This window comes from Thamnophis sirtalis, unplaced genomic scaffold (assembly GCF_051295495.1).
Source record: "Thamnophis sirtalis isolate CommonGarterSnake01/CBP01778 unplaced genomic scaffold, rThaSir2_p1.2 scaffold_1, whole genome shotgun sequence".
In the NCBI taxonomy this organism is placed as follows: Eukaryota; Metazoa; Chordata; class Lepidosauria; order Squamata; family Natricidae; genus Thamnophis; species Thamnophis sirtalis.
Genome location: NW_028261381.1, coordinates 76,530,123 through 76,557,848, shown reverse-complemented (window position 1 = coordinate 76,557,848; position 27,726 = coordinate 76,530,123). Strand labels below are relative to the sequence as shown.

The 27,726-nt window shown below is 40.9% G+C and overlaps 1 protein-coding gene across 2 annotated transcripts in view; it reads left to right on the top strand.

The window, feature by feature from the left end:
• DUSP8 (dual specificity phosphatase 8) overlaps positions 1 to 27,726 on the top strand; it is a 111,183-nt gene that overhangs the window by 21,685 nt on the left and 61,772 nt on the right. Inside the window, exon 2 of one of the 2 annotated variants that reach the window (XM_014067654.2) lies at positions 3,746 to 4,107. In XM_014067654.2, the coding sequence (XP_013923129.1) occupies positions 3,919 to 4,107 (189 nt within the window). In that variant the 5' untranslated portion in view covers positions 3,746 to 3,918. Of the gene's footprint in view, positions 1 to 3,745; positions 4,150 to 27,726 lie in introns of both variants that reach the window. The other variant, XM_087716575.1, reaches the window with a different exon arrangement.

Genomic DNA, 27,726 nt, shown 5'->3' with positions numbered 1-27,726 from the left:
AAAATCCAAGACATGATAGATAGATAGATAGATAGATAGATAGATGATAGATAGATAGATAGATAGATAGATAGATAGATAGATAGATAGATGGATGATTGATAGATGATTGATAGGTAGGTAGGTAGGTAGGTAGATAATGATAGATATGATAGATATGATAAATAGAAACAGATGAAGAGAGAGAGAGAGATTTGTAAAAACATTAATATTTTCCAAATCTTGACCTGTCTTTTGAAAACCCTGGATCTTGGCCCTTCTTTGTGAGCTTGAAAGTGGAAATAAAGATGGAATTCTTGTTCATTGGCTGACCTTTGCTCTTTGATCAATCCTCAGTTTCTTTTTACTGTTTCCTTCTCTTGCCTTTGCCTGTGTAATCTAGCTCTCTTTAGGGAAATTCCTTTGTCCATCTGTTTCAATTAATATTTCTCCAAGTGGAATTTGGAGAAATGTTCAGCTGGTCCTTTCCTCATTTTTCCTCTCCTCTCCCTCTCCATAGATAAAAGATTGAAGAAGGCAAGGAGTGTGGGGAGCAGATGAGAAGCCAATTAATTTGCATCCTTTTTGATTATCTTCATTTCTGTAGCAATAGGTACAGCAGGGAATCCTCTGGGTGGCTGAAAGCACATAATGAAGTATACTTTAACACTCACAGGAGCCTCCATTTTCCCCTTCAGACTTCTCTTAATTAGGAGCTTTTCAGCTTATCCCAAAATACCAAAGAGAGAAAGGGTTGTTCCAGCCAACTGCCATAGGAGCAGCTCATCTTTTACCAAAATACAAATAATAAAAATTAAAATCCACACTGGAGAGAGAAAGGGATGGGCAAGTGATGTATTGAAAAGAGGACTTTTGGTATTGTTATCAGGGTTCCTCTACGGTACCCTTTTCATTTTAAAAATAGGCTACTGTGATTTCTCTCAGAAGGACGTCCTTCTCCCGCCAAATGTTTCAGGTAACCATAATAATTTGAGTCTCTTAGCAATGGGCCTGACAGAAGATGTGATTATACTTTTCATGCCTGGTAGCATACTATCAGTGTTTGTTGCAGAAAAATCAAATCCAGAAACACACACAGATAACCGATGCATCAGGATTCATTAACTTCTTTATATACATAGGAATAGTTGAATAAATGTGCAATATCAACAGGTGGTTCTTCCAAGTAAACACAAGGCAGAACACAAGCAGTTATTTCATTTCAGCAGACAAGCCCAAACAGACTGCTAGTTTACTTCACCCAGCAGCAGACTGGTTAAGTTTCTATTTCAATTCTCTGCACAGACTCAGATCTGTTTAAGTTCCCATTGGCTGACTTAGTTGCTATGCTTATTCATTGGCTGACCTTGTTCCCATGTCTCTCCCAGTCATGAATATTTTAACATAGGCCTTTTCAAGCCTACTTGATACCAATAAAAGGGTATATTTGGAGCTCAGGGTTGAAATGAGGGGTCCTTGGTGCTCTCTGATCTTGGTTTTTTTTCAGCACTGATGATGCTATCTAGTTTTGGGTAATGAAACATCTGCAAGAAAACAACCAAGCTCAGAGAGCACCAAGGATCCCTCAAACCTACTTGGAAATGTGGTCTATTGAAATGCACTGGGATTTAATCAAATACAACTATATATGTACCTTTTAAGTACCATTGAAGTTCATGAATCTTGTTTCTAGCCAGAACAGTGCAAGGTTTTCTGATAATAAGAAAGACAGGTTGTCTTTCTTTTTTAATTACAAATGTACTGCAAATCATTTATGTTTTATAATGGTTTTATTATCAATAGGCAACTAACCTATTTTTTTTTTAGAGAATGTATGCAGTTTGACAGGTTTAAGCTATGAGGCTAGTTTCTTATATCTATTCTTTTACTGAGAATCTCAGTAAGTAAGAATTTTTAATATAGTGGCTTCCAACCTTGGGTTGTGTTGAAACCATTAATTCCCAAAAATGAAAAACTGTTATTAAACTTGACTTTCTATTATTATTTTTTTACCAGCGGCCCAGCTTTCTTTTTTAAGGTGTACAGCTATACGAATCTTTTAACACTATAAAGAAGCTGTGTATGGATGCAATCTGAAGCATATCCTAGATCCGTGATGGCAAACCTATGGCACATGTGCCAGAGGTGTCACGCAGAGCCCTCTTTATGGGCATGCGCACCAAAGCCAACTGCTCTTCCAGGTTCTATCACGTGCATGTGTGAAGTCCAGCTGGCTGGCATGCATGCACACTCTGGAACCTGGAAGAGAGCAGCTGGCCAGTACGCATGGCCAACTGCTCTGTTCCGGGTTCTGGTGCTCCGGTATGCACGCACACTCCAGTTTCGGCACTCGGTACTGAAAAAGTTAATCATCACTGTCCTAGATGATGTTTGGTCCTCCAAACGCAGTAGGTGGTGTTTTATTTTATTTTTAAAAAAATTATTAGATTATGGTTATATACACCATCTTGCCTCTAGTAGTTCAAGTTGGTTTACTTGGAATCTCCCTTCATTTTATTCCCATAACAATAAACCCGTGAGTTGGATTCAAGCAATATTGGTTGGCTTGATCATCCAGTGAGTTTTGTGTCTGGATGGAGACTTTAATTAGTTCCTCTTAATCCCTGCCTGATGTTTCAACAAACATATGATCAAACAGAAATACATATGCATTTCTTAATGTGCAAAATTAAATTATGCATGCTCTGTCCTGTGATTTTTGCAATGGTGGAAAGGAGTTTCATATGCTAGCTTTTGTAGCTTTCAGCTCAATATTCCGGATATCCCTCTCATAATGGTTTGGGTAATGAAAAGTTTTGAAGGGATAAAATGCATACAATGTACTCTGAGGCAAACACGTGGAAGGCTGAGTTTTGCCTCAGGTGAATTAAAAGTATATGCAACCTGGAATATGTGATTCTGAAGGCTGTTGGATGGAAGCAAGCAAATTACTTTAGTAAAAGTAAGAATTCTGTATTTTGCAGAAGCCTTAGACTCTTCAAAACATCAAAAACTCTGTATTGTAAAGAAGATTATTAGGGAACAATAAGACAGTAATCAGTAAATTATGTGAAGTATAGATGAAGCATCTAAGATTAAATCAAAATCAGATGTGACACATGATATAAGCTATAACTTTAGGATACCTTTTTCTTTTCCTCTAGCTCATTCATTTATCCAACTTGGTGCCTGCTGCATGGGGAATAAGTTGAATGCTTCTGGAGGATACCAGGTTGAAATGGTAGCATTAGGTAGAGCTTTCTTTAGACTCTAGACTCTAGGCGCTTGACAATCCTAGACCAGGATGTCAAGGCCCGCGGGGTGCTTAGATCTCGCCTGTGGGGCCGACCTGGAAACAGCGAAGGACTGCATGCGGCCCTCTGAGCTCTGTTTTCGCTGGCAGAGGGTTGCAGTAGGTCGTTGCGGGCGAAAATTGAGCTCAGGCGCCCCTGATACGAGTTATGTCAAGCTGGCCATGCCTCCCAAGGTCAAACACAACCCTGATGTGGCCCTCAATGAAATTGTGTTTGACATCCCTGCTCTAGACCAAGGGTCTCCAAACTTGGCAACTTTAAGACTTGTTGACTTCTGGGAATCGAAGTCCACAAGTCTTAGAGTTGCCAAGTACCCCTGATCTAAAGACTATAGTTTTCCCCAGATCTGAGCTAGAGCAAAATATATCAGTACCAACATGGCATACTTACAAAATCTGACTACTTTTTCCTCCTCTTTTTCTTTTTCCCTTTCTCTCTGCACTTCCTAACAGGTTTGGCACAATGACTTGTCATACAGGGCTTTAGCAGCGTGGCAGAAGTTGGCTGTTTTCAAGTTGCCTTCCCCCTTCCCCCTCCTCCTTCACTTCTGGGATATCTGAGCTGGCTTCTCTTCCCTGGGGGTTCCTTTCCTTCTCCTACTTGCTGCAGAAGGGACCAGTCTACCATGGCCGGAGACAAACTTCCACCCAAAGTGATGGATCCTAAGAAGCTTGCCAGACTCTTGAAGAGCGGGACCGAAGGAATGTTGGTCATTGACAGCCGCTCCTTTGTGGAGTACAACTCCTGGCATGTTCTCAACTCTGTCAACATCTGCTGTTCCAAGCTGGTCAAAAGAAGGCTTCAGCAAGACAAGGTATCCATCACAGAGCTCATCCAGCCAGCCTCTAGTATAAAGGTACTTAACCTTAGCCCTTAGTTATCCACCAAATTCAAATCGTAGTGTGACTCAATATTCCTGTCTTAAGTCCTAATTTTAAAGAACCTGCTCCATTATACATAGCATTGGTGGGTTAGGTTTAAAAAAAAAACATCTTATAGTCAGAATTTCAAATGCAAGTCCTACATTTGATTTTATAGCCCTTTTCTTTCATGCATTTTTCTATTTTTATCTAATCCTATGGGGGAGGGGGAAGAGATAGCCCTTCTTCCATCATTCTTTCATTCCTGATTATAGGTAGATTTGTTGCATGATAACAAGCAGTGGAATACTCACTGGAAGAGAGCCTAATGCTTGGAAAGATTGAGGGCAAAAGTAGAAGGGGATGACAGAGAATGAGGTGGATGGATGGAGTCACTGAAGCAGTAGCCATGAGCTTAAATGGACTCCAGAGGATGGTAGAGGACAGGAAGGTCTGGAAGAAAGTTGTCCATGGGGTTGCAATGGGTTGGACACGGATTCGCAACTAACAACAAATAGAAAGCAGTGGTGGGGTATCTGTGGCTCTAACTTCAACTCTTAAGTTTCCTGTTTATTGATAACACTGGTTGGGGTTTCAATTCAGCAATATGGAGACTACTATGATAGCCACATTTTCGTTATTTGGTTACGAAGAATAAGAACTCCATGTAATGTGTAGTTCCATCTTAAACCAAAATATGGGCACAAGAGAGCCAAACATTATCTAACATGGGTATAGAATGGGTGCTGGGTAAAATGTACTGTTTCCTTTGGGATGGAGCTCAGTTGAGGAATCTTGAGTTTTAGTTTTACAAATTCATAGATTATGTGAACTTGCGCTTTTCTATCCCTATTTAGGGCCAGTGTTTTATTTCTTCCTTTCTGATTTGTTTATTAGTTCTCTTTATTTCTGGGACTTGTCACATAGGTGTTACAATATGGAGATCATGTATTGTCTCCTTATGACTATTTTGATTTGTGTGATGTCATTACTGAGAACAAATGAAGCCAATTCAAAGTGAGCTTTCTTTTGTGTTATCAGAAAATCCTCCCTCTACATGAAAAACAACAAGAATGAATGGGAAGAAGGTTTGTGTTAGGGGAATGACATTTGGATTCCAAATGTACATTTTAAAAATTATCCTGTCAACCAAGAGAATAAAGAAAGACATTAAAGTATCACTGATATATTTTTTCCAAGCAGGAATATAATTCAAAGGTTAACTATTGTGCTTTAGTTATGTTGGTAGAAATTTGCTTATATGTTTTAAATATTTGGAGGAATAAGTCTTGTTAAGAAAGCATCCATACAGCTTTAACATAAAAATCTTGTATCACCAACTATTTTGGAGGTGATAACAAGTAGGAACATGGCAAAAATCCAGTAAATTCTACTTGGATAGTCAAAAAACTGTTGATAGCCTTTCAACAGAAGCTACTTAGCTGACCTAGGCTATGAATCAGTTCCTGTATGGACAAACAATTGATTAAAACAGGAAGAGAAGGATAGAACAAATTCTATGGGAGCTATTCAACTTCCCTTTCAATAATTTACAGCAGCACTAATGCTATTTACTTGTTCTATGTAATCTGCACCAGAAAATGAAATTGAATTGAATCCATGCTGATAGGATGGGTGAAAGAGGAACCACTAGTGGATTTATCCATCTATCTCTCTCTCTCTCTCTCTCTCTCTCTCTCTCTCTCTCTCTCTCTCTCTCTCTCTCTCTCTCTCTCTCTCTCTCTCCCTCCCTCCCTCCCTCCCTCCCTCTCTCCCTCTCTCTCTCTCCTCTCCTCTCTCTTTTATCTTTCTCTCTCTCTCCTTTCTCTCTCCTTTCTCTTTCCTCTCCCACCCCCTCTCTCATCTCTCATAGTATAATGTTCCAAATTATATGGACCCAAAAGTACTGTACATAAGAACAAATTTACTGCTAACTTTAATCACTTATTCAGAATTGAAAACATACATTTAAGAATCAAGAATGATTACATCAGGCATTACACTATGGAAGAAATATATACTTCTTTGCTTTTTTTGATAATATTAGTTTTCTTCCACATTCCCCATCTCTGGAAAGCAATATCCTTGTTTAGCTATAAATGGGAAAATAATGGGAAGAATAGAATAAATTATCTCAAACGGAATTAGCTGGTTAAGATAAAACTATGTAAAATGCTATGTGGAATTTCCATTGCAGCTCTACTTTTAACTAATTCTGCTTCTCCCTGAACTCCTGGCCAAATGCATATATTCTGTTCTCAAGAATTTCAGGTTAACAGAAGTATAATCCTTTGAAGTGGGATTTATGTCAGTGACAATTACTGCAGGCAGAGCAAATTGTGTGCTGAAAGAGGAAGACCATAAGCAATCCTTTTACCTTACTAAGGTTTGAATGTCCATAGATATCAGAAAAGTTGTATATGTTTATTTAACTGAGAAAGTGCTGAGTGCTACTTTTCTGAAATTGGAGAGAGTAATTAAAGGAGAATATTTGTAGCTCAGGGTTGAAATTAGGGATTCTTGGTGCTTTTTAAAGTTGGTTATTTTCTTGCAGGCATTTTATTACTCAAACTAGGTAACATGAGTTTTAATGCTAACGTCAATAGCACTGATGATGTTGCCTAATTTGGGTAATGAAACCTCTACAACAAGGGTGTCAAACTCGATTTCATTGAGGGCTGCATCAGGGTTGTGTTTGACCTTGGGGGCTGGAGTGGGCGTGGCCCGGGTGGGCATGGCCAGCTTGACATCACTCGTGTCGGGGGCGTCTGTGGTGGCCCAAGCGCTCTGCCAGCAAAAACAGGTTCCAGAGGTCCGTTTTCAGCTGTGCCGCCCTCCTGCCGCCCTCTACTAGTGAAAATGGGGCTTGAGGCGCATGGACCCCACCTGAACTCCATTTATGCTGGCAGAGGCACCATGGGCCACTCCTTTGCTGTATCAGGGTGGCCCCATAGGCCAGATCTAAGCACCCCGTAGCCGGATCCAGCCTCCGGGCCTTGAGTTTGACACCCCTGGACTACAAGAAAACAACCAAGCTTGGGGAACACCAGAGACTCTTCAGAGTGGTTACTGTAATGGATTTGAGAGTCTGCAGGCAGAGTGGAGGTATTCCAAAGCAGTATAAAGCCAGTATTCTTTTCCAGTGAAAAAGTCAGGGATAGGGTTCAAGATGGGATGGACAATTTGACTTTCCTCCCAAGTCAGTACAGGTAGTCCTCAACTTAACAGCCATTAATTTAGCAACTGTTCAAAGTTACAGCACCACTGAAGAAAGAGTCTTATGACCAGTCTTTGCAATTACCAGAGTCGTAACATCCCCACAGTCAATTGATCAAAAGTCAGGCGCTCGGCAACATGCATTTACGATGGTTGCAGCATCCCAAGGCTGTGTAATCATCATTTGCAACCTTTCTAAGCGGCTTCTGGCAAACCAAGTTAATAGCAGAATCCCGATTTGCTTAATGGCCCCCTGATTCGCTTAACAATTGCAGGAATTCCTTGAACAATCTTGGTAAAAGGGTTGTAAAATTGGACGGGACTCACTTAATAACTACCTTGCTTAGCAATGGAAATGCTGGTTCCAATTGTGGTCATAGGTCGAGGACTACCTGTAGCGAGGACTATAGCAATAGATTTCCTTTTTGGGACTCAGATCTTTTCAAGAAGAAGGCTGAAGCATTAGGAATGTTTTATTTCTTTTCAGTTGCTTCCGTGCTTAATTGGATAGCTGGCTGAGGAATTCTGGGACCTGAAGTCCAAACATCTTAAACATGCCAAGGTTCAGAAACCCTGGCAGTTTTTACTCTTGTTCACATTCTAAGGTGTGTTTTTTTTTAAATTTGAGTTGCAATGGTTAATGATTGCTCAAGTTTGCATATAGTCGGAGGCTTCATAACTTAGTTTAGCTCTCTTATTCCTGAAATAGGTACTTTGTCCTTTTTACTATTTTTAAAAATCCTTTATTTATTGTTATTTTGATAGGTGGCTTACCTAAGCACCATGGACTGTTTGGGCCTTGTTTTCTGGATAAAAGGGGGACACTGGAGCCACTCATTTAAAAACGTAATCCTGGAGAAGAGGATTTCCTCTTCTGTTTTACCCAGATTCCAGAACATTGTCAGAAAAGGGGAGGGCTATCTTCTCACAACAGGTGGCAGCTGCTTAGCTTATCCTGAGTGGAATTCTTCCAACTGAGGCACAGCTATACCCAGATACCCGGAGGGAGATATCCGTCAGGCTTGTGTTATATGACCTTCCAACCAAAGGTGGTTCCTATTTTTCTACTTGCATTTTTACATGCTTTCGAACTGCTAGGTTGGCAAAAGCTGGGACAAGTAATGGGAGCTCACTCTGTTATGTGTCTCTAGGGATTTCTGTAGCCCTGTTCTATAGTGAAATTATGCTCGGTTGCCTACATTGCATAACGTGGTTGGTTACATGATGGAAGAAGAAGACCCAGGAGGTGGTTTTAAAAGAAGTCGGGGGGGTGGTACGGTGGGTGAGGTTGTGTTCCAAGGAAGTTTCTGCCTGGAATTTTTTTTTTCAAATAAGCACATTGCACATTTGGCAGTAGATCCCATTCAATTAAGTTGGATTATGTGACAAGGTAAGCCTGTAATGGACCAGAGGTTTAATTATCATTCTTTGGTACTGCATGTTCTCATTTACTTTAACCACAGTTCAATTTGCAGCACTTAAGCAGGTTCCCACCATGTTATCCAGATGCCAAGAAAAAGCTTCATTTTTTCCCTTGTTCCTGTATCAGAAATCTCCCTTGTTGTGGGGCATGCTTTTCTTTTTCTTCTTTTGAGTCCCTGGGATTTAAATCTTTGCCTGTGCTGCTCCCAGCCTAAATTAGGAAAAAGCAAGGTGCTTATATAGAGTTCCCTTCTTTTGGTCCACTGCATAGACCTGGCTTTTCTTTAGAAGAAGCCAGCTACTTTTTAAAGTTCAGCAGCCATTTTTTCCCAGAAGCTGCATTGGGTTGGCTTTTTTTTAGTATTTCTTCTTTGTTTCCTTCCCCAATTTTTATTGTTTTGTAGCAAAGGAGGGCAATTCAAGTGATTAATCAAATGCTGGGCCCAGCTGGAACCATCTGTAGGGTCTTCATCTTCCCCTCCCCTTAAATGTATGCATATGGTTTATTGAATTTGGCTAGCAGTGACATCATCCCTGCCTGAATCTTTGTCTGTGTGTGGTGGTGGTGGTGGATCTTTTGCCTTCTGTCTGCTATATTCAAGGCCATGAGGAATTATTTTTGAATGTTTTTCTTTAGCCACTGATAACACTGGAGAACAGAGGAACATGATGCATTTTTAGAGGTCTTTTTGGGTGAGCATAGATATATGTCAATGTTGAATTCTCAGAGAGCTTTTTGGCTTTATTAATATTTTCCAAATAGAAAGTAGCTAAATAAATTTGTGGTAAGGCACAGAGTCAAGAAATGGGCAAGGAGCCACTTCTAAATGGACATTGCAGCGTAATCCTGAGTTTCCTTCCTTCCTCCCTCCCTCCTCAAATTTTCAACCATTCTGGTTGTAACATTGGGCTTTAGATAAATAGATGGGAGAGTTGTGCAGCAGTCCAGATCTGAAATGACAGAGCACTTGTGGGCATACCTGCTGCACCTGGCAAATTGTTAAAGACACTTTTGTCTTTTCCTGGGATTATATGATTATATTTGAGTTGAAAATACTTTTGTGCTAAAGTCTTACTGTACTGTTGACAGTACATGGTAAAGAGCAGTGATGGGTTTCAAATTTTTTGAAAATTTCTTCTGTAGGTGTGGCCTGCTTTGTGGGAGTGGCTTGCTGGCCATGTGACTGGGTGGGAGTGGCTTGCCAACCATGTGACTGAGTGGGAGTGGCTTGGCAGTCATGTGACTGGCTGGGCATGGCCAACTTGTAAAATGTGGTGAAACTCATATAACAATGCTCTTGCTTAGCAACCAAAATGTTGGCTCAGAAACTCTGGCATTTGAAGCATGCAAGTCATAACGCTGTCAAGTTACAAGACCCTTGCACCCATAACCCTTTAGGAAAAAACCCCCAGGGGTGTTCAAACTTGACAGCTTTAAGACTTGTGGACTTCAACTCCCAGAATTCCTCCTCCAGTCATGTTGGCTCAGGAACTCGGGCATTGAAGTGTGCAAGTCTTAAAGCTGTCAAGTTACAAGACCCTTGCACCCCTAACCCTTTAGAAAAAAAACCCAAGGGTGTTCAAACGTGACAGCTTTAAGACTTTAAAGTTTAGATAGGACTCTTAGAGGTGGGCAGGGCGATTGGTGAGCCAGCCAATCAGTGAGCGGCGGGTGGGGCAAGCGTGGTATGGACGGGCGGGGGGAGGGAGCTGGAACTGGTTCTAAATGGTGTGTTATATTTGTTGAACCTATTCTATAGAAGAGGTTAGAACTGGCAGGAACCCACCCCTGGTAAAGAGTATTACAAATAATCAGGTACAAAATATAAGAAAAAAATGTTCTGTGGCAGGTGTTCTCAGACTTTGGATTCCAAAGCAAACAGTCAATCAATCTAGCAAATGATGAATGGAGTCCTTGGTGCTCTCTGAGCTTGTTTGTTTGCTTGCAGATGTTTCATTGCCCAACTAGATAACATCACCATTACGCAACTAGTAATTTCAGCAGCACTGATTATTTTATTTGCTTATTATCTATTTATTTATTTAACATGTTGCCCATCTCACTACTGATGATGATACCTAGTTGGGTAATGAAGTGTCTGCAAGCAACAACCAAGCTTAGATAGCATCAAAGACTCCACAGTTCAATTCTGAGCTACGTATATTCTCTTCTATGGGAAATGATATACATATCTGGGCTCATATCTTGCTAGATATGCTTGTCAGATATTAGTAGATTCTCCTTCAAGTCAAAGGCAACTCTGGATCACTTTGTACCAGTGGTGGGATTCAGCCAGTTCACACCTATTCGGGCGAACCGGTTGGTAACTTTCTAAGCAGTTCAGAGAACCAGTTGTTGGAAGAAATCTCCCCACCCCCCACTTTACAGAGCTAATCCTGTAAGGAAGGCAGGAAGGAAACATTCTGGTGTTGTTTCTAGCCTAATCTTTATTGTCCTGCTTACAGAAACTACCTCTCCAGTTAACCCTTATTACCATTGTAACAACTAAGGCGAAGTGCCCATCGACCTGAGTGACATTGACTTGGCCACGCCCACATGATCACATGACCACCGAGCCCCGCCTACCCAGCTGGTCATTAGGGCAGAGAACTGGTTGGTAATTTATTTGAATCCCACCACTGCTTCGTACACACATCCCTGTAACTTTCTTGGCAGTGGTGCAACATTTTTTAGGGGGAGGGGGGGTCTTCAAGTCAGGTTTTTATTTTTAACTTGTGGCAACCACCTGAACAATTCCTCGAAGTTTTCTTGACAAGATTTTGAAAGTGGTTTGCTATTGCCTGCTTTGTGAGGCTGAGAGAGAATGACTGGCTCAAGGTGTAATTTACTTGTCTTTGTACCTAAGGTGGGACAAACAAGTCTCTTGGTTTCTGGCCAGGTGCCTTCACCACTACATAAACTGGCTTTCAGGTTTGCCATTGGTATTTCCTTTTGTGACTTCCAGCTGAGCCTAAAGCCCAGGATCTCTCCTATCTATTCATCGGGTCCAAAGCTGCTTAGCTTCTGAATCCAGGTAAAACTGATCTGTTCTGCCACATGCTGAGACCCAGTTGGTGATACTTGTGCCAAAAAGAAATCCTAATGATCCCCTTTCTCTTAGGGTGGTCTTTTTTTATTCTACTATGTTTTTTCATTTTAACTTCCAGCTGCTTTTGAGCCCCATGTGGCTTTTTAATCATTTAATTGATACTCCTGTTTTGTACATTTTAAAATTCTACCCTACATAAAACAGAGTGAAACAAGAAAAAGGCCATAAAAATCTCAAAAGATAATGAATATGTCATGTTGTGCAGTTAAATAATTAATACTGAAGTCAGTTGAGTAGGGAATTAAATGTACAAGCAAATATATTTCTAAATAGTCTCCCAGCAGGTTCTTCAAAACACTGCACAATTGACAGAAAATGGGTGTCCTTCCCAGTTTACAGTGCCTATTTGTTTCAAATGATAAAAGAACTTAATATTCGTTTCTATTGGTAATTTTCATACTTGCTTTCTGAAATTCATTTTATTTTACTGGGAATCACTTTACATCTCTTTTTAGTAGATGCTAGCAGCCAAGATTGAAAAAATCAGGTTTATGAAGGAGATGTTAAACCAGGAGATTTTTATTTAATACTTTTTATTTCTCTGTCCCCTCCTGCCTCCATCTACCCTCAGGTTTCGTATTACCTTTTTAAAGGTGAAAACTGTTCATTGCTTCATATGAAGATCAACTTATTGAATATTCTGTTGAAGCAATTAGAAATGTATAACAAAATAGATTGACACCCTACCTTCTTCGTGGCACCTTCTTAGATATTGGAACATTGGTATCATGTCACTCCTAGTCTTTTCATTGAACTAGACATACCCAATTCCTGCAACCGTTCTTCATATGTTTTAGCCTCCAGTCCTCTAATCGTCTTTGTTGCTCTTCTCTGCACACTTTCTAGACTCTCAACATCTTTTCTATATTGTGGCGACAAAAACTGGATGATATATTTCAAATGTGGTCTTACCAAGGCATTATAAAATGGTATTAACACTTCATGTGATCTTGATTCTATCCCTCTGTTAATGCAGTTTAGGACTGCATTGGCTTTTTGGGGGGCAGTTGCAGCCCACTGCTGGCTCATGTTTAAATGATTTCCCACTAAAACTCCAAGATTCCTCTCACAGTTTCTGCTGTTGAGCCAGGTACCACCTATTCTGTACCTGTGCGTTGGGTTTTTCTTGCCTAGATATAGAATCTTACTTTTCTCACCATTGAATTTCATTTTGTTAGATAGGACCTAATGACACAATCTATCTGCAAAAATAAACTAGGTTCTCTCTAAACCAACCAGAGAATATTGCAATTTTGAGATTTGAACCCCAGTCATTCAGATCCATGTATTGCACCATCTCTCTTGAAAAGTTAAATATGAACAATAAAATAGTCTCTGCTGTGACTTCATTTCAGGCTTCTGTAATTTTATTACTTCATCCCACATGTTTTGAAGAAAATCTGTGTTGCAGGTCAGGCACAGCATGACTGTGCATTCTGTTTATATAGACCTTCCCTATCTGTGGTCTCTACAGGTATTAGAAATAATTCCTGATGTAGCTGCCAAAATAAAAATAATTTATTTATTTATGCCCCAAATGTTAGGAAATTGCTAACTCCTGCAGTATTTTCAATTTGCTTAGAAACAGGATTTCTCAAGATTTTGGCTATTTACCTTTTTTTAAAGTTAACATTTCATTTAATTTTGCAACACCATACACACTGTTGGAAGAAATATCCATCTGGTCCAGTTCCAAGTTGGGAAACGATACTGGAAACATGGAGGCTGATTGGATAGATGGTTTAATGGTGAAGCAGAAGCACATGGGTGACTCTGGACAGCTGATCACATGGAGTTGAGAGTTAATATCTTCTCCTGGGCTTTGAACTTGAACTTCCTGTTCCTATGCAAGAACATGCATTCTATTGTTTTATCAGATTCCTATGGTGTCATGTTTGTCTGAGCTCCCAGGTTTAGTTGAAGTTTGCTGAGGGATGCAATTAGGAGATTGTGCAATGCAGTGAGCTCTGTGTCTTCTGCTAAACGGTCTTATTATGTCTTGAGAGTCATGTCTTAATCCCATCATCCTGGAGCTGAAGGTCTTTTGTCTTGTAGATAGGCTGGCCCAGTCTTTCTTAATGGGCACTAAATATTTACTGGGGGTAGGGAGCTGCTTTCTGTCTTTAAAACATGATTCTCCATTAGGGAAATACAATATTCTGCATTTTTAATATTTCTCAAAATATTTCATTCTTCTAGGAGAGGGGATCTTCCCTCAATACTGTTGAATACTACTTATGACATTTCCTAATAGTTTTCAGTAGTAATATAAAGATGTATATATAAAGGAAAAGTTATGAACCGCTAAATGATTAGCTTATTTAAATAATTCACCTACATTTGATTACAAGCAAGCATGAAGGTCTGAAATCAGTTCTGCCTCTGATCTCTTTTAAGGAAGAGAATTCTGAAGGCACCCTCACACCCAGAATCATAAATGCAGAGGTCCATATCTACTCAGCATCAATAAGATTAGTAAGCTTGGTTGTACAAACAAAAGCCTGTCTAACTGTTAGTAAATGTATTGTAACGTATGTAAATGTATGAGAAAATGAAAAATATCCATCTGAGGACAGTGAACCAAAAGAGATTCAGGGACAGGATTAGTGTATGTTGTACAAAGAATTACTTTTTTAGCACTTACTTACAGCTGCTGGCCATGATTATGCACATGATTATGTTTGTGTATTGTAGGAGAAAGTTGAGAAAAAGTTGATTTGTGTCATACACGAAGTTCATAGGTAAATCATGCTCCTTTTCTTTAGATTTCCTCAAGTGTAGAGAAAGCCAAGGGACCACAGAAGCTATGGTTTGACTAATCCTCAGATTGTCAATGACATTTGATGTATTGGTATTTCACAAGATATAGTATTATTTTACTTTATAAATATGTTATGGGGGCAAAATAAAAAGCAGTAAACTTTTTTAAAGTCTTGCTTTCCAGATTCTAGTCCTCTATCATACTTTTATGGTAGGGGTTTTCAGAATTCTTGGTTGGAGGGCATATTAGGAATTATCAGGTTATTGGTGTTCCCACAAAATTTCTTCTAGAGTAGACGAGATAAGTTGCAAAATAGAATGTTGCTCTTTGTTATCCTCTCTAGTTACTAGGACACTCTCTATTACTTCAGCTACCAGGCCCTTCCTTCTATACAAGTAGATATAATTCTGAGCAAAGTACTAGGCTATGGTCACCCATCACATTTATTTTATAAGAATATCTTGAGGAATTATGTGATATCCAGAGAATTTCTTCTAAATTAGGGGGTAAGTATTGTTTTTGTGGCCACATGTTATCCATTCTATTTTTAATCTACTGCTTTTGTGCTTAGAAGCTTTAAGAATTTATTGCTCTATGTTGTTGAATTTTACAGTTCAAGGTAAGTACTATAAAAATGGAGACTGCATTTCATTTTGCTATTGAATTTCAGTGATACAATCTGATTGTTTCCCGGAAACAACAAGAAGGGAGGTTGGTGGATTGCATACAAGGTCATGGAATGTCTGCCTGTTATAAATGAAGATGATATCAGAGGCTTGTTTTGCTTTGTCAGCTGTCTCTGCATTTTAAAAGTTAAAATGATTGAATAAAAAATAAGGTCAGTAAAGGCGGAATTAAAATCAGGATGCTCATGGGCATCATGCTTACCATATATACAATACAATACAATACAATACAATACAATACAATACAATACAATAGCAGAGTTGGAAGGGACCTTGGAGGTCTTCTAGTCCAACCCTATACTGTTCCAGACAAATGGCTATCCAACATCCTCTTAAAGACTTCCAGTGTTGGGGCATTCACAACTTCTGGAGGCAAGCTCTTCCACTGATTAATTGTTCCAACTGTCAGTAAATTTCTCCTCAGTTCTAAGTTGCTTCTCTCCTTGATTAGTTTCCACCCGTTGCTTCTTGTTCTACCCTCAGGTGCCTTGGAGAATAGTTTGACTCCCTCTTCTTTGTGGCAACCCCTGAGATATTGGAACACTGCTATCATGTCTCCCCTAGTCCTTCTTTTCATTAAACTAGACATACCCAATTCCTGCAACCGTTCTTCATATGTTTTAGTCTCCAGTCCCCAAATCATCTTTGTTGCTCTTCTCTGCACTCTTTCTAGAACCAATTTTAATTGGTTCATTAGTTTTTACCCTCATCTTCAACTTGTGGCCACAGAGTCATTTCTCTGTATGCTGCCGAGATGGAAGAGAACTTCATGAGATAGTTCAAGGAGCACATGTGTTGGAATCATGAGCCTTAGGTATTCAAAAATATGGTGGTCTCTCCAGATTTTGCTCAAATTGAGCTCTGCCTCTTTTAGGTCCCTTAAGTTACCTTGAATTGTAGTTGTGCAGGGGATAGAAGAAAATTAGTTGTGTATGTTGGATCAGCCCTGATTTATGACATTGTCTGTTGCATTCCCATCAACACTTGGATCTTAATGCACATGGAAGGCAACATGTCTTCAGCCATAGATATGAAAATATTCTTCCTATGGATTGTCACCTGGAATGCATGGCTACCTTTTAGAGCCAGATTCATTGGGATGATATTGGTGGGAGGGCTTCAGTAAGGTCAGCGCCATTGAAAAGCATTCAGGGGGACACGTCACTTCACTGAGATTCCCGCTGCTACAAAATTCAGGAATGCAGCAGCTCTCTTATTACACAATATCACCACATTGTATTGCCACCAGTCTTGGCCTTCATTGTTGTGACTATTTAACAAACAACCCCCAATACATTGAGAATAAGGGTTGTGCTTTTCTTTTGTCACCAGTGATGCTTCTTCAGCCTCTCTCGGAAGGAGAAAGAGGGCACTGGCAAAGTAATTCCGTCTTCTGTTGTTGCACGAAGCCTTCTAGTTATAATGGGGGAGGGGATGGAGGTGAGTGGAACTGCTGCTGAATAGCAGATGGCAGGAAGGGTGACATCATAGGCACAATTGTCCTACCCCATTATTCTTCCTGACAGGCCCCTACCCTCCTTTATTGTTTCCTGTGGACATAATTGGAAGCTTGGGAAGGGGAAAGAAAAGCTTGCCAGAGTTCCTAAAAAAAAAGTCCTCCCTTTTGAGTAAATTGTTACTTAGTAGTCATCAGATTCAGATTATTTCTAGAGCAGTATAAGTAGATAATGATCAGAAAGAAGCAAGCCCGCCTTCTGACTTGTGATTTGAAAGAACGGCACTTAAAGAAAGAAAAGGGAGAGGAGTGAGAAGAATTTAGGCACGCTCTGTGAAATGGGAAGAAACTTGTGTCAATGGGTTTTGCAAATGATTACCATTCTAGAGCAGGTGTTCACTGGGGATTTATAAGAGACTGGGAGATTGTCGTCAGCATTTTATCCAACTGCTAGGGAAAGTAACTCAGACGGTACGGTTGATGTGTGTTGAAAGAAATGCCCATTTGGGTTCAGTTCCAAGTGGGGAAAAAGACACTGGAGACATGGAGGCTGTTTGGAAAGATGGTTTAATGGTGGACAGGATCACATGCCTTGGAGATCCTGAGTGAAAAGGGAAGAGATGCTGAGAGTCCCTGGGTTGTATGTCCTCTCTGGACTCTGAACTTCCTGGGGCACAGGAAGAGTATCCTGATTGATTGCTGTCAAAGGTCATCGCTAGCTTGGTAGGTTGTGTGCTATGTTTGGTTGAAACGTGGTGGGTGGAGCAATGAAGGGCAATGAAATGGGTTCTGCCTGAAGGAGGTAGATCTTTGTTATGTAGAATAGACTGGCTCAGGCCTTAATGGCCCATTAACAAAGGTGGGGGGGTAGGGCTTAGTTTCTGCCTCTCTGAGTTTCCACTTCTCTTTTTAGGGGAAATATTCTGCCTTTTTGATATTTCCTAAAACATTTCATCTTCTAGGAGAGAGGTGGGTTTTAACTTCCTACAAGTGTCACCCTCAGGAGGTGGGGTTGAAGTGTTTTCTGATGATGTTCTACTCCACCTGACATTGAAGTCTGTCTATCTAGAAGAGACCATGGAACCCATTTTTTTTTAAATGAGGTAGATGAAGACAAATAAATGGAAATTTAATCTCAGACAAGGTTGAAATCTCACAGGTAATGAGACTAAGTGTTGTTGATGGAGGTTTATCACCCATTTTGAATAGCTTTTCATTCCTCCTGAGGGCCTAAAAAGGAAGAGAAGGTCTGCACTATCTCTACATTTCCTTGGCAGGCATTGATGATTGTGATAGCCAAGAGTCTCTTCTACCAGCTTATGCCAGATGCAGAATATCTGGAGAGGCTCCGCTGCTAAATACAGTCTTCATGGAGCTGCTTTTGAAGATGACTCATAAATTTCACTGAAGCAGAAGAAAGCTTTTGATGACGGACTGATTTTGTGGCTCTATTCTACATAGTTGCATTAGTTCTCAGTGTGTTTCTCTGCCTCGTTTGAAGTGCTTGCATTTCTTAGACTGTTTGGAGCCAAGCAACTTGAAGAAAATTGTTCACCCAAGTCAACCTGCCCAGGGTTTAAAATCGGGAACAGACGTTCTTCCATTTTAGGGCTGCTTTTCTTCCTTCCTTCCTTCCTTCCTTCCTTCCTTCCTTCCTTCCTTCCTTCCTTCCTTCCTTTCTTCCTTCCTATCTTTTTGTGCCTTCAAGTCAGTTTTTATTTCTGTCGATTGCCTGGAAATCTTTTGCAGTTTCCTTGGCAAGATTTCAGAAGTGGTTTGCCATTGCCTCCTTCCTAGGATTGAGAGAAAAACACTGGCCCAAGCTACCCAGATGGCTTTGTGCCTAAGGCAGAACTAGAACTCACACTCTCCCAGTTTCTAGTCTGGTGCCTTAACCAACATACAAAACTGGCACTCTCTTAACAGCTTCTGTTGATTAAATAGGAGAGAAGAGAGAGACTTCTGGAGGCCCACATTTTTGGAATGCCTTGCTGTTTATCTTTGCTGGATCCCATCTTTACTAGTCACCCCATTACTGCAGTAAATTGCTGTACTTTTTCCCTCAGCAAATTTGTCCAGAAATTGGTTGGAACTGTTGTTTGTATTTTGTATAGTATTTTGTACTGTCTTTATTTCTGGTTTTCATATTAGTTTTTATTAATATATTATTTGAGAGGTGCAGTGCTCAGGGGCTTAAGGATGCTGAGATTGTCAACTTTCTGGTCAGCTTCCTGAATCCCAGCAGTTCAAGCCCTAGCACCACGGGAGTGAGCTCCCATCCCTTGCCTCAGCTTCTGCCAATGTAGTAGTTTGAAAGCATGCAAATGTGAGTATATAATTAGGTACCACTCTGGTGCGACTAAAGGTGGAAGCAAGAAACCAACTGGTGCCAGACCAGTCTGAATGTGAGGCGAAAACCGGTTGAGAGAAAGGCCCTGGATGACACTGACTCTCTTGCAGAACGCTTTGTATGTGGAGATAGTTCACCCCTTGTGGTGCACTAGATAGTGAGCGAGCAAGCAAGAACTTGAATGAACTCGCAATCTTAGACAGACAAACTACTACTCTGTATTAACCTTATAACCTGGCTCTTACACTAACTAACTAACTAACAAACAAACAAACAAATAAATAAATAAATAAATACATGTTTTATTCTTTTATTAGATGTAAACTGCTTAAAGGGGAGATTAACCCTTGAAGATGACTTATATATATTTTACATAATACAAACATTAAGGTGTAGCTCTTTAATTTGCAAATTTCTAACTCAAAGGTTTTCTTTGTTTTAATTGAACAGTCCTTCTCTCTCCTCCTCTCTTCCCTTTTTCTCTTCGCTTGACTGTGATGAGGAAAGCTTAGTTGATCGAATGCTTGCTTATCCCTGACTTTGGAATTGGCATTATAATGTTGCCAACACTGAAACCTTTGCATGGGTCAGTTTTCGGAATTCGATATTCCTTCTCCTTGCTCTGGATGCTTCTTAGCCCTCCTTCCTGATTGGAGCCAGGGAGAAGAAGATATTCCCAGAAGAGAAGATAGTCTTTCTGCAAATTGCAACAGATTGTGCTTGGAGGGAAAAGGCAAGCGTTTTGAAAAAGAAAAGAATTGACAGGAGGTTCAGGCCTTGAAGTGGCTTAGTTAAGATTTTCCTTCATTATGCCTGGAGCTGAGTAAGGAAGATAGCCTTAATACAATTATGCAAGAACCTAGAGCAGTGATGGCTAACATTTTCCGGACCGAGTTGCCCAAAGCGCACAAGCGCGAATGCGCATGCACATGCCCAAAGCCCCAAAATGCAATGTGTGCCCCCCGGATGCCCCCACGCATGCACGCACATCCCTGTATATGCATGCACACACCCTTCACACACACCCGTGTATGCATGCATAATCCCCGTGCATGCACTCTGTCTCCCCACGCACTTGCATGCAACCCCCGCCCCCCACGCATGTGTGGCAGAGACCCAAAGGCCAGCTGGTGGGTCGGAGGTGTGCACACATGTGCAGTTGGAGCTGAAATGAGCTGACAGCTCATGTGCAATGAGGGCACTCTGTGCCACCTCTGGCACACGTGTCATAGGTTTGCCATCATGGACCTAGGAAAAAGGAGGTAAAGCATTTTTTAGGCACTAAGAAATAAGAGTGTATTCAGAAGTGATTTGGGTAGATGACTCCCTGATTCACTGTGGTATAAGCAGGTGTGTGTGTTTCTTGTAAAAATCTTTATTATAACCAGGTATAGAGAGGTAGGATGAATTTATATTGCTTTCCTATAGATTTCACTGACGTTTACTTTTGGCACTGAATGGGAGCATTTAGGAACAAGATCTGATCAGTTTGTTTCTGTCTAATTTACAAAACTAGTTTCTACCTCACCTTCAGAACATAATTGACAGGGAAGTTGAAACCTGGGTGATATAATTGGCTTGAGGGAACAGACTTTTTTTAAAAAAGCGGGGGAAATCCAAAGAAGTTTGTACTTCATGAAGGGGTGACATCATTGGTTCTCTTAGATGTGCAAACTCTTTTCTGTAATCCAAGCAAGTTAAAGCATAGCCTTTTTTTAAAAAAAGAAAACTTTAAAAGATTTTTGGAGGCTATGATATTTCTATTATTTGAAAGATCCTTTCCTTGTATTCTCACAAGACAGAGACAATAGAACTTGGTTATCTGCTTTTGCTGGGAACTTCTTGGAAGTTTTTGCTCAGGGAACATAGATGCAGAGGAGGTTAAGGTCACCTGTAGCTTTCTCCAGCACAGCTTTTTACATAATTGGTGGGTGTAGCAGGGAGGGGGGGAATGATGACACAGGTTTAATGGCACAGAGTCCCCTCCCTCTTCCTCTCTAGAGAGATGTAGTTCCTTTAATGGAAGCCATACAGAACTTCACCTGCCCTGTAGCCTCCATTTAGTAATCCTCATTTGATCAGTTAATCCAACAGCTGCCCCTTAAAACACATCCATCCTTAACTGCTAAATTTTCTATAGATAAAGCCCTTTTATATTATGAAAAAGGCGGGAGGTAGAGGATAAATGTAGCTAGACTAGCCGTGCATTTAATTTCAGAGCATGAAGATGTGCATTTGAGTGATCCTTGATGCTCTCTGAACTTGCTTGCTTTCAGACATTTCATTAACCTAACTAGATAACACCATCAGTGCTAGTAAGGAGTGCTGTTTGCTTGTCAGTATATGCTATATACTTAGACGGAGGCTCGCTCTAACTTTCTGCTCTTGTTTCTCTCACAATCTGACCTCTGCTGTCTCAAAGAACAAGGAAGGGGATGGAACCTTCTGTGTTGAAGTAAGGGGGCTATGCCAGTACAGACAGTCCTTGACTTATGACCGTCATGGAGCCTGCCTATCATGATCATAAATCATAGAGATTTTAAATTGGATCATCCACCTGACCAATCCAATTTAATGACTTTTTCTGCATTGATTGTTAAGCGAATGCTATCATTGTAAAGCAACCACCACAGCTATTAAGTGGACACCATTAAGCAAACCAGTGGTTCTCTGTGGGCTGGTTTTATTAAAAACGGGAAGTAAATACCAGTTTTTGACAAATCCGTGATAAAACACAGTCACATGTCCACGGTACACTGCAAACAGCCATAAATTCAGGACCTGATATGCAATAATTGCCATAATTGCAGGAGTGGGACGAGCACTGGAACTTCAGAACTGAGTCATTAGTACTTCAGAGAGATCTGTCCTGGGTTGAAGACTACCTGTAATGGCTATGGTCCTAGAGTAGCAGCACAGAGATTGTAGGCAGTAATGAGGCAATTAAATGTTCTGTTCCTCTTCCCTTCAGAAAAAGTGTGGATCAGATACTTTAAATCAGTGGTCACCAACTAGTGGTCCGTGAGAAAATCTTGGTGGTCTGCAGAAAAATCTTTGCATTTTTGCATTTTTTATATTGCACTAAATCAGGGGTCCTCAAACTATGCCCCCCTATACAGCGCGCCGAAGCAATTACTCCCGCTCGCTGATGGGATGGGGTCCTTTAGGTACTTAGCTTGTTGTTTAGTAGGTCCAACCCTTCCCTCCCTCCCTCCCTCCCTCCCTCCCTCCCTCCCTCCCTCCCTGGGAGCTCAGGCACTTCAGTGAGCAGTGTGCAAAACTTCCGCCAGGTTCCTCAAAAGACAGAGTTTGCAGGTGGATGATCTAGTACCTGGGCTGGCTAGAAGACAAACATTCATTCTTGCCCATATTTGAGATTCCTAGCTGCAATGGACAGCAAACCTAGGGTTGACCCTGGGTAGTTCTCTCCACTAACGGCCAAGCTAAGTGCCTGAAGGACTCCCATCCTGTCACTAATTCATATTAGTGGCCCAAGGGATTTAAAATTATGAATTTAGTGGTCCCTAGGTCCGAAAAGTTGGTGATCCCTGCTTTAAATGGCAAGGAGATGTTGAAGGATAGGTTCAGGTAGATGGGAAAACCTGAAGCTAGAGGCATCAAGAGACTTGCAGTGGGAAGAAGGAGCTGCCAAGAATTCTCCAGCTAAGGAAGATTAGATGTAGCAGAAGTATAATAGGAAGAAAGTGTATCAATAAGGGGTTCTTGGTGCTCTCCGAGCTCGCTTGTTTTCTTGCAGATGTTTCATTACTCTAGGTAACACTACTAGCACTGATGATGTTATCTAGTTAGGTAATGAAACATCTGCAAGAAAACAAGCACCAAACTTGAAACAAAACGAAGGAGCCCCTCATTTCAACCCTGAGCTACAAATATTCTCCTTCAAAGTGTATAAATACTTGGACACCTTGGGCATTAGGGTACTGTGAACTCTTAATCAAGGGTTCCCAATAGGTGTCATTTTTCCCATTTCTGGTTAAAGGAAAAGAAATCCTGTTGAGCTGAAACAAATCATACCCTCCTTCTCTCGCTATCCTTTGCCCTTATGAAATCTGTCCACGCAGTGCCGTGTTTACTCAGCATAGGCTGCTTCTGCATTGCCAGAGCTTGTCTGGCATTTCTGTTGCCTGAAACCCTATAACTTTAATAAGATATAAACTGTGTTGCATCTATCTGCTGTTGCTCGGCAACTCTTCAATAATGCCCAAACAAAGCACTTGCCATGTGCAAGCAACCCTAATTCTGACTGTAGGACAACTCTGCTTCCGAGGCTGCCAATTTCCTCCTTAGTTAGCAGTCCTGCCTTGTTAGCTTGTTCTTTTACCTGTAGCAACAAGCAGGGTATCTAGGCTGTGCATAAATGACCCTTTTTCAAAATCATATTCGAGTCTAGGAACTGAGGGATTATTATTTCTATGTTGCTAAGTGAGACATTTGCTAAGTGAGCTTGCCCCATTTTACGACTTTTCGTGTCACAGTTGTTAAGTGAATCATTGCAGTTGTTAATTTAGTAACATGGCTGTTAAGTGAATCTGGCTTCCCCATTGACTTGTCAGCAGGTCGCAAAAGGTGATCACATAGAACAGAACAGAATAGAATAGAATAGAATAGAATAGAATAGAATTCTTTATTGGCCAAGTGTGATTGGACACACAAGGAATTTGTCTTTGGTGCATATGCTCTCAGTGTACATAAAAAGGCAAGATATATTCATCAAGAATCATAAGGTACAACACTTAATGATAATCATAGGGTACAAATAAGCAATCAGGAAATAATCAATTTCAATATAAATCGTAAGGAAACAAGGAACAAAGTTATGTCCTGCAGTCATAAGTGGGAGGAGATGGGTAATAGGAACGATGAGAAGACTAGACAAATGGAGACAAATGGCTGTCCAGTCTCTTCTTAAAAACCTCCAATGATGCAGCAATCACAACTTCGGGAGGCAAGCTGTTCTACTGATTAATTGTTCTAACTTAACCACATGCGGCTCCAGAGCCGCAGTTTGCTAACCCCTGCCCTATACCATTCGAGAATAAAATAGAATAGGATAGAATTCTTTATTGGCCAAGTGTGATAGGACACACAAGGAATTTGTCTCAGTGTACATAAAAAGTCAAGATACATTTGTCAGGAATCATAATGTACAACACTTAATGATAGCCATAGGATACAAATAAGCAATCAGGAAACAATCAATACAAAATCCTAAGAATACAAGCAACAAAATTATAGTCCTGCAGTCATAAGTAAGAGGAGATGGGTGATAGGAACGACGATAGGAGAAGACTAGACAAATGGAGACAAATGGCTGTCCAGTCTCTTCTTAAAAACCTCCAATGATGCAGCACTCATAACTTTGGGAGGCTAATAGTAATAGTAATGCAGCCTTAGTGAATGGTTTGACAGTGGTGAGGAAATTATTCATTTAGCAGAGTGATGGTGTTAGAGGGGGAAACTGTCCTTGTGTCCAGTTGTCTTGGTGTGCAGTGCTCTATAGCGTCGTTTTGAGGGTAGGAGTTGAAAGAATTTATGTCCAGGATGTGAGGGGTCTGTAAATATTTTCACAGCTCTTTTTTTGACTCGTGCAGTGTATATGGCCCACATGACCCTGGGACACAGTGACCATCATAAATATGAGCCACTTGCCAAGCATCTGAATTTTAATCATGTGACTTTGCTGCAAGGGTCATAAGTGTGAAAAATGGTCATAAGTCACATTTTTCAGTGGTGTTGTAACTTTGAATGGTCACTAAACGAACTGTTGTAACTTGAGGATTACCTGAATCCCTGCTCTGTTGGATAGATTCTCACGTAACACTGGCTCTGACATACATGTCAGGAAACAGACATGCAACGGTCAATCATGTTCTTAAATGTGATGAAAAGCTCAGATTCTCAAGTTCAAAATGAAAATTTTGAATGAGAGGCCAAACATTTTCTTCTTCCTCCTCAAGGAAAAAATAGTCCAGTTGCCTTTGGAAGGAAAAAAAAAGACCTTTGAAACAATCTCCACAGACATTTACAATATTGCCGTGTTGTTAACATTTTCCAGCAGGGATAATTGTTCTGTAATCTTGGACTGAGAGTCTGAATAACAGAATACAAGAGTTGGAAGCAGTGGTGAGTTCCGGATCCCGTTGCAACCGGTGCAACGGGGCCGGGCGTCCACCATATGAATGCTCGTACTTACAGCCAGCGAAGCTCCACGATGCCTCCGCAACGCTCCAGCTGCTCAGCGGAGTGTCACGCAGGCACCATACACTCTGTCCACGTGCGCAGAAGTCCCGAACAGCTCAAATACAGGTAAGGAGCGTGGGTGGGCCCTCCGGAGCACCGTACCAGAACGGTACCTGGTGCTCCCAGCAGGCACCGGTACGCCCGTACCGGGCGTATCCCACCACTGGTTGGAAGGGACCTTGTAGGTCAACTAGTCCAACGCCCTCACCCAAGCGAGAGACCCTACACCATTTCTGACAGATGGCAATCCAATCTCTTCTTGAAAGCCTCCAGTGTTGACGCTCCCACAATTTCTGAAGGCAGCTTCTGTTCCTTGGGTTGATTGTTCTCATGGTCAGAAAATTCTTCCTTATTTCTAAGTTGAATCTCTTGGTTTAACCTGGGTTTAGCATGTTTTGGGAACCCAACCAGAAAGCCCCAGTCTCTTTCCCTAGGCAGGACTAATCGATACAACCAAAGGCCGGCTCAAGCAACCCCCAAATTCAGTCCTCCTCCTCCTTATACGGGAGGCCGAATAAATTATCTGTGCTGGTGCCATATCAAATAAATGAAATAAATAAATTAAGAGCAATGCTCTCTGCTTCTTTTGGGACTCTGATTGTATCCTTTCATCAATGATAGCAAGATTTTAAATATATACATGCATGATTATACATGTTTGGCAATGATGAAACAGGTAGAAAACCTCTCTATTTTAGAAGGCAGTTCTCTCCCTTCCAGTCAAATGCTCGATGATCCTTCTGCTTCTTGAGTCGATTCCTCTTGAGTTTTGGATATTATGAGCAAAAGCAAACACCCCTTTCCCCTGGAAATATTTAGTGAAATCTGACATGCCTGGTAATTATTTCCGCAGTTCTCATATAGGGGTTTGTTTTGACAGTCATAATTGAGAGTTAAATTAGCATCCCTGAAGTTTCATGCTGTCAGGCAGAGGTGAGTCAATCAGAAGGGATATGTTGAAAGTTGCCAGGCAACTCCACACACTTAAACAGGTCCAGGGAATTCAAAACAATAAAACAGAACCTGTTTTCTATGTGGATTTGCAAGTGAGTTTCGCTCATTCTTCTGTGTCCGGAGAAAGGATTTGCAAGTGGGTTTTGCTCATTCTTCTGTGTCCGGTTGTCAAATTTGTTTGGGCTTGTATGGCCTTTTCAAATGTCTGTTGTTTGGAATTGTAGAAAAATATACTGTTCCCTACTCTGTAGTTAATATAACAATGCACTCAAAACCCATCTTGGAAATGGTTGTGTCACATACGTTCCAATGGGAATTATTCCAAATGGATTATCATATTCTTAACTCAGTGAAGACGCTCCTACTGCCATTATTAATTGATTCCCCAATTTAGGATGCTGCGATCTCTGTGCTAAATTTCCTTTTCTAGCGAGTAGCTTGATTAGAGGAATTTGCCATTGTATACAGTACATTCCCATATCAGCTTTATTTTGCTGTTCGCCTTCAATACATTCATCAAGCTTCATTATCCCAACTGGCCCATTTAATTCTGTGAAGATGCCACATCTGATTTGCTGTCTGAAATGCATGCCTGTATCTTAAGAGGAATGCGTTGGCAGCACCTGCATACAAAATGGAATAGACTCTTTCCCTTCAAATCTGAAATGGTAAATCAGCAGGCTGTAACTCTTTTTAATCCGTCATTTATCCTACCCATACGCGTGTTAATTGTGAATTCCACACTAAATACCCTGTGCTCACCCCACCCCACCCCCTATTTCTATATATTGGGTACTGTACAAGTACAGATGCAAGAGGAGGGGGACGATGAAGGGAAGAAGTTGCAGCTGTCTCTAGTTCTGCTTGTTGGAGTTTTTGAAGGTAAACATGTTTTCTTCTGCTTGCAACCTAGCAACTCTATGGCCATTGGGTAAATGAGATTGTAGCATAAGCTATTCTTGTAGCCTGAGAATCTTTTGCATGGAAGCAGAGAATGCCTTTTTCTGCTTGCCTGAGGCTCTGCCTTTCCAACTCATACTAGGATCAGTTGTCCTCGATCAGGAAAAGGGTAAGGTGAATGCTTCATGGTCAGGGAAAAGGGCTACATTGATATTTCTGGTGGTCTTCCCTAACCTTTGTAGAAATCTCTTGAGTGGGTACTGTAATCAGGTGTCTTCCTTCCTTCCTTCCTTCCTTCCTTCCTTCCTTCCTTCCTTCCTTCTCTCCCTCCTTTGATGGGGTGATGAGGTACATGAGATCAGGACCAGGTGTTGATTTGTACACTTTTCCAATTGTTAAAGAGAACCGCCCCATTAGAATTTCCAGAGTGCAACTATAAATACTGTAAATAAACGTT